At 53.5% G+C, this 16,070-nt stretch overlaps 1 protein-coding gene across 7 annotated transcripts in view; it reads left to right on the top strand.

The window, feature by feature from the left end:
• The window catches only part of LOC110292296 (calmodulin-binding transcription activator 1), a 232,798-nt gene that overhangs the window by 134,801 nt on the left and 81,927 nt on the right, over nucleotides 1-16,070 (top strand). For all 7 annotated transcript variants that reach the window (XM_029476776.1, XM_029476779.1, XM_029476780.1 and 4 more), the window contains 2 exons: nucleotides 8,666-8,806; nucleotides 11,621-13,473. In XM_029476776.1, the coding sequence (XP_029332636.1) occupies nucleotides 8,666-8,806; nucleotides 11,621-13,473 (1,994 nt within the window). The remainder of the gene's footprint in view (nucleotides 1-8,665; nucleotides 8,807-11,620; nucleotides 13,474-16,070) is intronic.

The following is a 16,070-nucleotide window of genomic DNA, read 5'->3' as shown; positions in this document are numbered from 1 at the left end:
GGATGTGCCTAGCACTTCTGCAGGAATTATCTGAGCACACTCTGTGGAGTGGGGTGGTTGGCCTCAGAGTGACAAAGCAACTGCCCACGGACTGCAGGTGTGGCCATGAGAGGAGCAGAGTGTCAGAGACCAGCCTCGGGTTGACTGCTGCTAGGGAGGCTTCATCCAGTGTCCCTGCAGTGGAGGAAGAGCTCTGGGGTAGGAGTGACAGACTCTAAGTCAGGTGTGAGCTTTGGCGCCCAGGCTCACACCTTGGTGTCTGGGGTTCAGAGCACCTTCTTTTCCGGATCACTGCAGCACAGGTGAGCCCCGAGCACAGAGCAGCCAGCAGCAGGAACCATTTCACTTCTGAAGTACCTGGGCAGGTCTAGGAAAGGCAGGCTCTGGGAGCCCTGTCCAGCTTTGTTCTGGTGTCTAGGGTGGAAGCCAGCCAGGGGACTCTGGGTGTTTTACAAACCATTCTCATGCTGGACTCTCCAGGCTTGTATTTCCTAGAAACTCTAGCCTGAGGCAGACACCAGAAAGAGGCAAACCCAGGGCTCTTGCTTGGAAAGCTGAGCTAGCACCCTCACCCTTGGACTTCTTGGGATGGCAGGGAGGCACGGTCAGAGATTTATCAGGGAACTTCCAGAGGGAAATGTCCCGGAGATGGGAGACCTAGTTTCTGGGTGTTCCAGAACTAAGATGTCTCCCTAGACTCCTAATTAAGAACTACCACCCTTAATATTTTCTGGGTTTGTAGTTTGAGTCTTGGTGCCAGCACACAGTGTGATCTCTTGGAAGCCATGAGACTGGAGTTCGAACCCAGAGCCTCACGCATGCTGGGCAAGTGCTACCACTAAGCCACAGTACTAAGCCCTTTTACTATTTTCCATTTTGAGATAGGATCTTGCTAAGTTTCCCAGACTTGATTTGAGGAATCACTTTTGGTCCTCCCATCTCAGCCTTCTGAGGTGCTTGGATTTCAGGCCTGTGCCACCAAGGCCTGGCTGACACAGGGGGCTCTTGCTGAACACTTGTTGACTGTAACTCAAGAAAAGTCCTGAATATGGACCATACCTATACCTTTGTCCCTGGGGCCAAGAATAGCAGCTCTGTCCTTAGGGAGAGAAGTCTTGAGTCCTGCAGTCACTGCAGGACCTGAGAGTCTGGGAAAACAAAGATAGACCCCCAAAGGCCTGCAGAGGATTCCCTGTGCCCTACCTGTGCTGTCCCTGGGAAAGGAGCTACTGAATCTGGACCTCAGATTGGCTGAGCCCTGCTCTGCTCTGCCACACTCCTGGCTGCAGACCTCATCCTGCTGCACCTTGGCCATCTTCCAGCCTGGCACAGAGGTGGGTGCCTTTGGCAGACACCCCCCACCCCTGCCCATGAGACCTTGGTTTGTTTTGAAAATGTTCTTTTTTTCCTTCAGGCTAGATTCTATTGAGCGGATGTGTCCCCCAGAAAGGACAGGCTTCTGATTTCCTGCCTGTCCCTCGCTGCTTGTCCTTTGAGGCTCCTTGGGCACTTGTACCCTTGGCTGTTCCAGAAGTCTCCTTTGGCTTTCTCCTCCCCATTCAACAGCCCAACCAACCTTTGTGGCTTATTCTCAGACCTGCCCTAAGCCTGAAAGTCAAGGGTCTGATTCTAACTCCGCTAAAGAGGAGACGCTCTAGTGAAGTTTGGCACTCCATCTCCCTAGGTTTTATGTCTCTGTAAGAATCAAGATCTCTGGATCACATAGTAGAGAGTTAGAAGGGAGCTTCCCCTAAGGGAAGCCAGCCATATGAAATGTCCCTAATTTCAAGTGACCCTGTAGGACTGGGTACCCAGCTGTTTACAACTACATGTTTCCCCATTGACTGGCTCTTCCCTCAAGTAGTGGGAAGGACTGGGGACTCCAGGTTTGAAACTGACACCAGGAGCGACTCCTCTCGCTGCCACACTGATCTTCCAGCATTGCCAGCAAGTCAGGGTTTCTGGCACATTCACTACCATTGTGAAGAGTCCCCATCCCAGGGAGAAGAGGCTAAGCTCTCAGCCAAGGCCAGTTTCTAGCATGTCTGTCCACCTTTACGGTTTTCCAAGCCAAGGCTACACTATCACCATGTGGTCTAGATTCCCTGATTTAGGCATCCCGGCCCCTCACATCCAATGCCCCTCTCCTCTAAAACAATATGGCCAGGGTGAGTTCCCCACTCCACAGCTGACACCAAACCTCAGCTTCTGGCTTTCTCCAGAGGTGGGTGTGACCGAGCATGAAGTCTAGGCCTCCCAGTAGAAAGGGGCTCCTAGCATGCTGAGTCCCAACACAGCAACCAGGCTCCTTGGAGATGCTGCACTCAGAGGGTCCTTGCACACAGCCAGTATGCACGCCACGCCAAACCCTCAGCCCTGATGGTGCTCCTCCAAATGAGAGCAGAGATGGGGAGATGACTAGCATGTGGGTGTCTGGATATGAGAAGTTAAATCTAATGAAAACTTCATCTAGTTGAACCAAGAAATCAGAAGCAGGGCCTTTATTCCTGTCAACAAGGATACAGTGAGGATGAAACCTACTCACGGCTGCCATTTCCTATTGACCTTGTTGCTATGGTGACAGCCTTTGAGCAACAACAATTCCGAAGAATTCCAAAAGGGCTCTCATTCACTGGCAGCTAGGCACAGAAATGGGCTCCCTCTCCAGCTGGCTCTGTCACATGGCTCACAAGTAGGGTGATCCCCCATAGTCAAGCTGGCCAGGAAGTGTCTCTGGGTCAAGGGTAACCTAGTTTGGACAAGTTAAACAAATGTCCATCCTTGCGTGGGTCACTCTTGTGTGGCAGGTGCTGGGTGGATGTGCAGATGAGGACGAAGGGAAAGGGTGATCCAGCAAACCCTGGGACAGAGACACTGTCACAGAGACACTAAGATAGAGACACTGTCACAGAGACACTGACACACAGACACTAACACAGAGAGAGACTACCACAAAGACACTGCCAGAGACACTGCCACAGAGACAGTGCCACACAGAGACAGTGCCACACAGACACTGCCACAGAGAGAGACTACCACAGAGACACTGACACAGAGACACTGACACAGAGACATTGACACAGAGACACTGACACAGAGACAGACACTGCCACAGAGACACACTGTCACAGAGACACTGACACACAGACACTGAGAGACACTGAGACAGAGAGACACTGCCACACAGACACTGCCACAGAGACTACCACAGAGACACTGTCAGAGACACTGCCACAGAGACACTGCCACACAGACACTGACACAGAGAGAGACTACCACAGAGACACTGCCACAGACACTGCCACAGAGACACTGAGACAGAGACAGACACTGCCACAGAGACACTGTCACACAGACACTGCCACAGAGACACTGAGACAGAGAGACACTGTCACACAGACACTGTCACAGAGACACTGACACAGAGACAGACACTGCCACAGAGAGACACTGTCACAGAGACACTGACACACAGACACTGACACAGAGAGACACTGACACACAGACACTGACACACAGACAATGTCACACAGACACTGACACACAGACAATGTCACACAGACACTGACACACAGACAATGCCACACAGACACTGACACACAGACATTGACACACAGACACTGACACAGAGAGACATTGACACACAGACACTGACACAGAGAGACATTGACACACAGACACTGACACAGAGAGACATTGACATGACACACAGACACTGACACACAGACACTGACACACAGACACTCACACTTGTCTCTTAGTTGTCACAGTGCCAAGCATCTCTTCCCATGGGGAAGGGTCAGTGTGGTTTCTCACTGGTGCACCTGTGCCGTTGATGTGGCAGTTAAAGCTTTGACACACTTGTCCTGTCATCTTTCTGAAAACAGAGGAGACACCAGGGCTGATGGCCCCTGCTTCCTTCCCTTTATCCTGTGCCTTCCAGGGTCTGTTCTCCTAGTGTGAAGTCACTGTGTCCCTCCACCACCACACTTGAGTCCCCCTTACCACTGTGTCCTTAAAGTTCCTGGGAGATGGCGTGGAGCCAGAGGAAGCATGGTGACAGCTTTGTTATAGATGAGGGAACTGAGGCGGAAAGACTTCCAGGAAACACAAGCGAGGAGCTGCAGCCACCCTGAGGCCGCTGCAGAGGCCACGGTGGCTGAAAGTCACCCGCCTGCTTCAGGCTTCCAGTCCTCTCAGCCTTCAACACGTGCGGCTACGAGGTCAGAATGAACATCTGCTGACATGTATACGCCATTAGCTCACCTCAGAGGCAGGAGTGCCAGACGAGGGTCTCACCTGGGCCACAGAGGTCTTAGCTCCACCTCCAAATCCCCGGTAAAGCCAGTCTGCAAGCCCATTTTGTATACAGATCTCCTCCACACACTTTCCTATGCTGGCTCTAGCCTGCTGAGACAGAGACCAGGCTACACCTCCTAGTTTCTGGGCTAGGGCAGGATCTGAGCCCTTAGGCCTCCTGCAGCCCTAATGTGAACCTCCTCTCCCCTCCCTCTGCTTTCTGGGGCTGGACAGGAGGGGTTCCAAGAGTACCTACCTGCCAGATATCCTCCTTGTCATCTCAATTCCTCCACTTCCCCCTCATCCCCCTCCTCTCCCAGCTCCTCCCTCCTCCCCTACCTCCTCACTACTCCCCTTACTCCACAGCTCCTCCCACTCCCTGCTCCCCCAGCTCCTCCATGCTGCCCCAGCTACCACCCCCCCCCCCGCACTCCTGCACCTGAACTTGGCCTTCCACCCTCCAGAACTGTGCAGAGCGCACCTCTGCCCGTCCTAACCCCTGCCCTGGCCCGTGGTGTTCAGGGATTGCAGCAGAAAGAAGACCACAGGTACCACTGCAGTGAAGCACCGCTGACTGGGGTGTGTGCACCGTGGACAGTGGTGGTTTCCAGTTCTGGAGACTGGAATGACGAGGCCAGGGCGACTTTGAGGTTGGTTTCTGCCTTGTGCAGTCTCTCTTGTGCAGAGCTCTAACCTCACGTGCCTTCTCTCTGTGCTGAAGCACTTCTGCTATGTCTGCCTACTGCAGCCATTAATGACTTCCTTAGAGACTTGTTGGGGGTGTGGCATGTGTAACTTTGAGGGACTACCATCATGAGGGGGAGGGGAGGGGCTTAGGCCCATGCTCTTCTCTTCCTCTGGAGACCCAGGTTCAAGGCTGCTTGCCATAACCAGGATACCCTTAGCTGGCAGTTGCCCATGTCAAGTTCAAGCCTTCCACCTTCACCCGGCCCCCTCCTCGCTGTCTTAGTCTCCTCATGGCAGCGGCTGTCTCTCAAGAAGGTGGTCTCCATCTCTGAGCACAGCCATGTGCTGGCCCTGGCTTCAGCTAGTCACAGCGGTAGAAGCTGCCTTGTCACGGTTCCGGTGAGGACACCTTCATCAGTCAGATCAGCACTGGTGTAAGGTGATTGGTTTCTCTGACAGTTGTCCCCAGTTGTGGCTCTGCCTCGCAGCAGGCAGCCCAGGATCTCGGGAGGGCTCAGCAGGAAGGACCAAGATGGAGTTCTTTAAGAGCCCAGCATCTGCTTCCTGGTGTCTCTGTGGTCTTCCCTGCTGTTCCTATTGTGGAAAGGATGGTAGGAGGGCAATGTGCCAACTCCACCCCTGCTTCACTCCCTCTCTGAGACATTCCCTGTCCCTGCCTTCCTGGGGACACAGGCTCCCTTCCATCCCTTAACCAGTCCAGAAACTACCACCTAGGCTCCATGTATGGGGGCCTGAAGAGGTGGTGCCTCTGGGGTGCCACTGCCTGAGATTTGTCCCTCTGAGCCCAGAAGCAAATTGTTCTGGGGACCAAAAAAAATGACCAGGAGGAGACCCGTTATTTTCCTGTCTATTGCTTTTTTGTCTCTGTGACCCATTGTGACCTTGCATTTGATCAAGAGCTCTTCCTGAGACTCTTTTCTGCTCTCATAAGGAGGGCGTGGCCCAGGCAGGGATGGCGAGTGGCAGGTACCCTGTGCATTTATAAACCTTCTTTTCAAAACACATTTTTTTCTTCCCCTGTAGAAATCTCCTTTCCCGCTGATTCATTACGTGTCGGGAAGCCAAGCATGACATGTTAAAAGCTGTCTTGATAGTATTTGCTATTCAGTACTAACAGCTCCCCACCCTGAAGGAGGAGGCTTCCCCCCCCCCTTCCCCAGATGGAGGAGGGAGATGATCTACATATTGGATGTACCAAGACACTAGGTAATTTGCATTAAGCGTCCAGAAATTCTCTGCTTGCAATCTGTCACCCTTCGCCGGGTTTCGTTTTGTACTTCCACGACATACACAAGAAGGCAAGAGGCAGAGAGTGGATGGGGTCTGTGGCAGCCAGGGCTGGAGAAGAAATGGGATGGTGGGGAATGGTCAGAAACTCAGGAAGATGGCGCCGGCCCACCCAACCCAAAGCCGCATCTAGGACTGACACTGACACGGGTAGCAGCCAGCGTTGGGGTTGCCCTGAGAACACTTATCCCTCTAGAAAATCAAATTCACGTGAGCGGGGGACTCCCCAGCTCAGGGCTTAGCTTTGCAACTGGTGTCGGCTTAAGGTTTCCATACTGGATGTTCTAACAACACAAGGCCCTCATTCTAGGACTTGAACTCCTTGCTGGATTAGGGTCAAGTCAGAGCTATGTGTTCCATCTTGGTGGCATTCGAAAACACACGTGGACACACACACACACACACACACACACACACACACACTGAATTCACCACTTCAGCCCCGCAATGTCAAACTCTTGGTGCAGTGGAGGAAACACACAGCTGAGATCTGCTGTTGCATATTTGGGGAGCAGAAGGATGAGTCTCCATGGTACTCTCCCTCTCCTGCATATGATACGTCATCTCCCCTCACTGAGCCTGTCTTCTCATCCGTGAAATGAATCTGGAGAGGTAAGTGGCCTGGCCCCCGCTGCTGTCCAGTCCGTACGCTGGGACTCTAGACAGAGCATAATTTGAAGAGAAGATTCCACGGCTGTGGTGATGCACAGCAACCCCTAGCCCAGGCCAGGCTTTCCAGCTCTTACAAGTATCCTGGAGACACGACGTTCAGAGAGAATAAACCTAAATTGGTTTAATTAGCAAGGCCTCCTGGGTCTGTGGGGACTCCCATTCCCATTGGAACACACACACACAACAGAGGGAGCCCAAGAACAGAGCCCCCTTTCCCCTGCAGAAGAATGGACCACAGACACCATCATCTCGCTGCACAGGTCCACCCCATAAAGCTCAGTATGGGCAGGAACACCTCCAAAGCTACACAGATTGGCAGACCAGCAGCAGATGCCACCTCCCAGAAGCTGGAACTCACTAGGCACATCAGAAGCTAACAGAGGCAAATCCCTGAAGACCCTCCGAGGGCTAGAGGGCAAGGAAGTTGAGCAATCACCTGGCTGGTGGGTAAGAGAAGTCCAAAAGGAAACTAGCCTGGAGAGACATTGCCAGGCACAGACCCCGCTCCTTCCCCTGAAACCCCACCATAGTGACAACAAAATGCCGCTTGAGGTGGGGTCTGTACCGGGTTTGGAAGACTGAGCTTCCTTCCCAACGTGGACCTTTGCTCCTGTCACGGCCACCTCAGATTCCACCTTGGCCTCAAAGCCAGGTGTGAGGCTAGCCCAGCTTCTTCCAGCCTTACAGTTTAGATGTGTCCCCATGGCTGCATCCTGGAGCCCCTGCAGGTATCTCTGTGCTTGATACCCACCTACCTACCTTTTCCCCCAACCTGTCCTGCCAGGCAGGTGGAAATCTCTCCTTCTCTCTCGTTCTGGGCTTTTTATCCCAACTCCAGGGACTGCAGACAGCCAGGGGCTGTCAAACCCCCAGGCAGCTGTAAAGACTACTGATTAGAACCGGATTAGAGTCATCTACACTCTGGGCTAGGGGCCTATCATTCTTGTTCCCCGTCCAGCTTCTCTTACAATTCCCTTCGGAGTAGAGAAATGTGGGGAAAGTAGGAAGCTGAAGTCTCTGTTTGGACACAGGCCCCTCCACAGAGACTCCTGGGGTGGTCCTGTTTGCTGAATGCTCCCACTTCATCCTGTGAGGCCGCAAAGCCTTACAGGCACATGACAGCACCCCAAACCCTGTCTTCCTCCCCATCCTTGCTTTCTTCTTCCTCTCGGAACCCCCTAAAGAGCTATCTCAGTGACTTTGACTTTGGAAAAACAAAAGTGAGACTCTAGGCTAGCAGATCTCAACCTGTAGGTCGCAATCCCTTTTGAGGGGGGTCAAACAACCTTTCACAAGGGTCGAGTATCAGATATCCTGCAAATCAGATTCATATATTACGAATGACAGTTATGAAGTAGCAATAAAAATAATTTTATGGTTAGGGGTCACCACAACCTGAGGAACTGTATGTAAGGGTGGCAGCCTTAGGAAGGTTGAGAGCCACTGCTGTAGGCGAACTACTCCCCAGTTCAGCAAAGGAGGAAAGCCCAAGATCTCAGAGCTCCTAATGGAGCAGACTCTGGTAGCTCACTGGGCCTCCCAAATCAATCTTAGAACCAGCCTTCCAGCGGGCTGAGCTTTCAAAGGGCCTGATAGCACTCCCTGCCAGGACAGACCCATCACTAGCAGCCCCTGACTCCTCTCTCTCTCTCTCTCTCTCTCTCTCTCTCTCTCTCTCTCTCTCTCTCTCTCTCTGCAGTCCATGGTATCAAATGGACCTGCAGCAATGGGAACAGCAGCTCAGGCTTCTCGGTGGAGCAGCTGGTGCAACAGATCCTCGACAGCCACCAGACCAAGCCCCAGCCACGGACCCACAACTGCCTCTGCACCGGCAGCCTGGGTGAGCTGGGGCCCCTGAGGGGGCATGCAGCACTGGGCACTGGGCACTGGGTGGCAGGCTCTGATGTCCTGTCCAGTGAGGGAAGGGGTGAGATCTTCAGAGGCCAGGCAGTACTAGGCACTAGAGGAGGGCAAGGCGCTACTATTCAACCCAGGGAGGGAAGGATTGAGTGGAGGCTCTGGGGACAGATGAAACTGAGCTATCTAACCTGTCACATGAATGAAGAGGCCTGAGTTGAGGATCCTAAAGAGCAGGTAGGGTACAGGGCACCCTACCATCCTATCCAGGAAGGGAAGGGACAAGGAACAAGTTTATATAACAGCAACTGAGAGAGGCACCCAGTAGGCCCTTCGTCCTGATCCTGCCCCTAGAATCATCTTTGATAAGAGAGGGGCAGTCTCCAGTGAGGCTGAGGTTACAGGAGCAGCACACAGATGCACTAGAAAAGTACAGATGTTTGGGGTCCGGGGCCTCCACACACTTTACTGTAGGTGCCTGTGGAGAGTGTGTTCTTGGGAGGCCTCAGCCGGAGGCTTCTCAGCCTCTGTCCTGAGACAGTGGGACCATTCAAGCTACACCTGCCTTTAGCCATTCTGTTCCAAGGAGGGACGGTATCTCTCACTCCACCGTAACGCCTCTGCCTTTCTGACCGTGGCATTTGCTTTGTGAGATACAGCTCTCCACTCCCCTGCCTGCCTTCATTAGATGCTTCCATCAATCAGCTGGGTCACTGTTCTGTGGAAGAATTCACCACTTTATCAAGAACAGGATGACCCTGATCTGATGGAATGGAAGCAGTGATCACATGAAGGGCCAAAGAGTTACGGACAGACCCTGGCTTAACTGAATGGTGGAGAGGGTCATCTCAGAAATCTCCTTATTGGGCCAGCAAGATGGCTCAGTAGGTGAAAGAGCTTACAATCAAGCCAGATAAGCTGAGTTTGTAATTTACATGAAGGGACCCAACTGCTGTATCTTGTCCTCTGACTTCCAGCACCATGGCACACACATCCCTCTACACACACACACACATACACACACACACAAATAGTGGAATAGAAATAAATACTTCCACACCCCTAGGGCAGAGTCTAGAATGCTCTTTGACCCTAGGGTCTGAGAGCTGACCTGGAGAGGGTTCACTCTCCACCTCCCTGGGCCAGCCTCTGCCTTCTTGTCCCCAGCACAAGGCTCCTGGAGGTCATATGTTTCTTGAGGCATCACACAACCAGAATCAGGTGTGAGAAGCTGGGTTAGGGATGGAGTCACGGCTGCAATGTCTGGGATGACCCTTCTGGGTCCAAAAGAGTCCTTCCAGATGAGCACAGTCTGCTTTTGATGGTGAAGAGAACTTTCTTGAAAAGCCACACGCGCTCACACACACACACACATGATTACATACCATATACATACACACACACTTACACCACACATACACACCACACACAAACACATACACACCACACACATACACACCAAACACACACACCACACATACACACATGCAATTACACACCACATACACACCACACACATACATACCACACACATACACACCATACACACACCATACACATATACACACACTTATACCACACATACAATATACACACACCACACACACACACTATACAATGCATACACATATACACACACAACACACACAATATACACATGCATACACATATACACACACCACACACATACACACAACATACACTTACACACACCACACACATACACACAACATACACTTACACACACCACACACATACACACAACATACACTTACACACACATACACACAACACACACTATACACATGTATACACATATACACACATCACACACATATACACTCACACACACATACACACAACACACACTATACACATGCATACACATATACACACATCACACACATATACACTCACACAACACACACACATACACAACACACACATACTTACACTACACACATGTGTCCCGTCCAGCAGGTCCAGTTATTCAAGGGTCACGAGGGGACCTCCTCCTAAGAACCAAATGGGGGGGTAGAGAGAGACGAGGGCCTTGTACGAATAACGACACGGAAACCGTTCTGGAATGTATCAAGGCCCCAAATCTATTGAAAAAGGTCCAAGGCTTAAATGCACAAGCAAAAGGGGAAGTACAGATACTTATCAGTGGGAGGGGTGGGGCAATACAAGCAAAAGGAGAAGTACTTATGGGAGGGGGCAATAGAAATTCTTTCTTTTGGCAGCTACACGGGGAAGCAGGAACTTGGTGGTATCGGGGTGTGGTTAGGACATCGTCGATGACTTAGGGCTGGAACATCCCATGGTTGTTCTCGGAATCCATGTGTTGGTGGTCCGCTTGACCCCTTTTTCTTCTCGGGGAAGAGGCCCAATTTAGCGATCAAGAGTTGTCTTAATAGCTCCCAACACACATGTACACACATCACACACATATACACTCACACCACACACACACATAACACACACATGCCAGGGTTTCCCACATGCCACATCTTGCTGATTTTGAAAAAACAACACAACAACAGCAAGATTAAAACATTTTAAGATGGTCACATAGGGCATGGCAGAGCCTCGGGCCTGGGAGCAGATCACAGCGGTACAGGGACTTCGCTCTTTGTCCTGCCTAGCCTGGATGGGGACTTTGTAACTGGATGCTTTCTAACTGCTTGGGAGAAGAATTAGCCAAAGTCCCAGCTCTGACCTTGCGTGTGTGTATGTGTGTGTGTGTGTGTGTGTGTGTGTGCGCGCGCGCGTGTGTGCTGTGTTCCCATCTCCACAGGAGCGGGCAGCAGCGTGCATCATAAGTGTAATAGTGCCAAACACCGCATCATCTCACCAAAGGTGGAGCCGCGGGCCGGGGGCTACGGGGGCCACTCGGAAGTACAACACAACGATGTGTCAGAGGGCAAGCATGAACCCAGCCACGGCAGGAGCACGAGCCGGGAGAAGAGGAATGGCAAGGTGGCCAAGCCGGCACTGCTGCACCAGAACAGCACGGAGGTTTCCTCCACCAACCAGGTGGAGGTCCCCGACACTACCCAGAGCTCCCCCGTGTCCATCAGCAGCGGGCTCAACAGTGACCCAGACATGGTAGACAGCCCGGTTGTCTCAGGTGTGTCCAGCATGGCAGTGGCCTCTGTGATGGGGGGACTGTCCCAAAGTGCCACAGTGTTCATGTCCGAGGTCACTAACGAGGCCGTGTACACCATGTCCCCCACCGCTGGTCCCAACCACCACCTCCTCTCGCCCGATGCCTCTCAGGGCCTTGTACTGGCTGTAAGTTCTGACGGCCACAAGTTTGCCTTCCCCACCACGGGCAGCTCAGACAGCCTGTCCATGCTGCCCGCCAATGTGTCCGAAGAGCTGGTCCTCTCCACCACCCTCGACGGTGGCCGGAAGATTCCAGAGACCGCCATGAACTTCGACCCCGACTGTTTCCTCAATAATCCAAAGCAGGGCCAGACGTACGGGGGTGGGGGCCTGAAAGCTGAGATGGTTAGCACCAATATCCGGCACTCGCCGCCTGCAGAAAGGAGCTTTGGCTTCACCAGCGTCCTCACCAAGGAGATCAAGACCGAAGACACCTCCTTTGAGCAGCAGATGGCCAAAGAGGCGGCCTATTCCTCCTCGGCGGCAGCTGCCGCGTCCAGCTCCCTCACGCTGACCGCGGCGGGATCTAGCCTCCTGCCGTCGGGCGGTGGCCTGAGTCCCAGCACCACCCTCGAGCAGATGGACTTCAGTGCCATAGACTCTAACAAGGACTACGCGTCCAGCTTCAGCCAGACGGGCCACAGCCCCCATATCCACCAAACCCCCTCCCCCAGCTTCTTCCTGCAGGATGCCAGCAAGCCCCTCCCCCTTGAGCAGAATACCCACAGCAGCCTAAGCGAGTCAGGGGCCGCCTTTGTGATGCCCACGGTGAAAACGGAGGCCTCGTCCCAAACCAGCTCTTGCAGCGGCCACGTGGAAACCCGGATAGAGTCTACTTCCTCCCTGCACCTCATGCAGTTCCAGGCCAACTTCCAAGCCATGGCGGCAGAAGGGGAGGTTACCATGGAGACCTCACAGGCAGCTGAAGGGAATGAGGTCCTCCTCAAGTCTGGGGAGCTGCAGGCCTGTGGTTCTGAGCACTACCTGCAGCCAGAGACCAATGGGGTGATCCGCAGCGCAGGTGGCGTCCCCCTTCTCCCGAGCAATGTGGTGCAGGGACTCTACCCGGTGGCCCAGCCCAGCCTGGGCAACAGCTCTAATATGGAGCTCAGCCTGGACCACTTTGACATTTCCTTCAGCAATCAGTTCTCAGACCTGATCAATGACTTCATCTCTGTGGAGGGGGGCAGTGGTACGATCTACGGGCACCAGCTGGTGTCGGGGGACAGCGCTGCACTCTCACAGTCGGAAGATGGGGCGCGGGCACCCTTCACCCAGGCGGAGATGTGTATTCCCTGCTGCAGCCCCCAACAGGGCAGCCTGCAGCTGAGCAGCGCTGAGGGCGGGCCCAGCACCATGGCCTACATGCATGTTGCAGAGGTGGTCTCGGCCGCCTCGGCCCAGGGCGCCCTGGGCATGCTGCAGCAGAGCGGACGGGTGTTCATGGTGACTGACTATTCCCCAGAGTGGTCTTATCCAGAGGTAAGCTGCAGATGCCACCACATGCCACCGCCCCACCACCCCCCTCACCTGGGCCATTATGCAACCTGGAAAGCTTGTTTGCATGTGGCCATTCTTTGGATGGAGCTCTGACCGGAAACACAAAGCTGTCCCCTCCCGTGGTGGCTCTCAGACTTCACTCTAGCAGGGAGCTGTGCAGTCAGGGCTATCCCTGGAGGCAAGCTGCCCTTCCCGGCACCCATCAGAACAGTGTGCATTCTTCCTTTTCTTTCTCTCTTCCTTTCCTCCGCTCCTCTCCCCTCCCTTCTTTTGGGGATGGAGGGGTGTCTTGGTGCTGCTTTTAAAGCACCCAGAAATCAACACCAGAGTCACACGGGGTCATTGGGTCCCCCGTAGCTCAAGCTTGGCCTCGCTTACGCTAACGGGCAGCCGGGCAGCGCTCCCATCCACAGTGAAAGGGAGGGTGCAACTTTGGAACACTCAGCCATCTACAGAATCAGAAGCATGGCATGTGACCCAGGATCTAGCCTGTGCTCCTGTCACCACGGGCTGTCACCTTAAAGACTACCGCTCCAACGGGATCGTAGGACGACCCAGGTCTTGCCTGGTGGGGTGGTGGTGGTGGGGGCGTGCAATAAAATAGACTGTCCTGGGAAGGGGACAGTGCAGTTGCAGATCCCCTGAGTACCTTGCTTGCATGTGGCCGAGCTTGAACTCTCCCTGGCTTCACCAGTGCATCCTCTTGGTCCCAAATCAGACACTCTCCCCTGGGGGGGTGGCTTGCCCATAACTCTTGGTCCCCTGGCCATGTCATCTAGGCACCAGGCAGGGAATAGGCTCATACTACTTCCGTCCTCTGGGAAAGCCAATCTAAGACGATCTGTCCACCAATGGCACAGGTCAGAAAAGAATCAGCACAGGCCACAGCCCAGTAGCCCTGCACCGGCAGCCTGGCAACTGTATAGGCAGAGCGGCTGTTGTCCGTGTGGTCTTGTGAGTGTCCACGGGATACTGATGGAAGCCGTGAGACCATTGCGGTAGGTGAACGGCCAGGAGCGTGGCTCTGGAACTGGAACTGGATGGGCTGGTATGCATCCTGGCTCTACCCTTAGACACCAGTGACCTTCGACACATTGCCATCTTCCCTGTCTCTAAAATAGCACCCGTAGAGTTACCTGAGAAATGGCTCAGCAATTAAGAGCACTAGCTGCTCTTCCAGAGGGCCCGGGGTTCAATTCCCAGCACCCACACGGAACTGACGACTGTAACTCTAGTCCCAGGAGACCTGAACACCTTCCTCTGGCCCCTTTCAGCACCAGGCATGCACAAACACCATGCAAGCTAAACACCCACACACACACACACACACACACACACACACACACACACACAAAGTTAAATTAACTTTTAAAAGTGAAAGCATCAAGGGGATCCTGGAATCTCTGCATTAAGTACCCAGGCAGAGCCAGCCCCGTCTGCCTCAAGTCCGGCACACTCCAACCCCTTGGTAGCAACCCAGAAGGACCCCAGTGGGCTTCCTCTTGGTATGGCTCAGCTGTCACCCAGCTCTCCCAAGCAAACATCATTGTCTCTGATCACCAGAGACCCACTGGGTAGCCTTCCCGGGAGGCTTAGAAAACCCACTAGAGCAGGAAGGAAGGAAGGAAGATGAGACCACCATGCATTCTGGGAAGGTCATATCGGCCTTGTGACCTGACTCAGATCTGACTCTCTGGGCCTCCATTCCCTTATCAAGACACACAAGAGAGGGGTGGACTTGAGACGTCCATGCCTTAGAACTTTGGGGTTACCCACCTCACATAAGCTGCCTACTGCAGTCATGTTTTAGAACACCTAAGAGGTGGGATCGTCTTGTTTCCTGGCCTGCGAGCATGTGCCCAGGTCAGCTCTCTAGCCCCTGCTGAAAGGAAGTCTTCAGCAAGCCTGACTTCCTCTGTTCTTCACCAGCCTATGCAGCCTTCGACTAGATCCCGGAGACCGGCAGTTCAGCATCTGTCCACCAGAGGGCAGCCCAGGATGGCATATGCAATAGCAGTCAGGCATGTCCAACCCAGGTTTTCCAGAAACCCTGAGAGTTCCCGGCACCCTGACATGGAAGCAAAGCATAGTCAATATGTTTAGAGGGGAAAAGCCATTTTGGTGTCCAGCGGGACCTCGCGGTAAAGCCTCCAAGGTGGCGTTCCTCCTTGCCAGGCTCTCCTACCCAGGACAATAGTGGGGTCGGTCACCGAGCTGGCACTTGCGTCCCCTCACAAACCCCTTGCTGGCATGATTGCCAGGTATCTTGCCTTCTGTCCCTGTCAGCTGATAAGGGTGCATGTGTGAGCTGACGTCACCAGGAGTCTGGTTTGAAGTGGGCTCTGGCAAGCTCAGGAGGGAGCGGTGCAGCTGGGATCTTGCTCTGAGTCAGGTTGTGTGGACACTGGTACACCACTCCCACCAGCTTTAAACTGCAATGGTTCCCAGGCATGCCGCGCCCGGCTCGGCCTGCTGGCTCCTCTCTGAGTACGCTTCCCTTCTTCCTTTGCTCCCATGTCTCCTCCACACCTACCCACTTGGTGATCTTTCAGCTGGTCCCCAACACACACACACACACA

Source organism: Mus caroli, chromosome 4, assembly GCF_900094665.2.
Source record: "Mus caroli chromosome 4, CAROLI_EIJ_v1.1, whole genome shotgun sequence".
In the NCBI taxonomy this organism is placed as follows: domain Eukaryota; kingdom Metazoa; phylum Chordata; class Mammalia; order Rodentia; family Muridae; genus Mus; species Mus caroli.
This window is presented reverse-complemented; position numbering and strand designations above follow the sequence as displayed.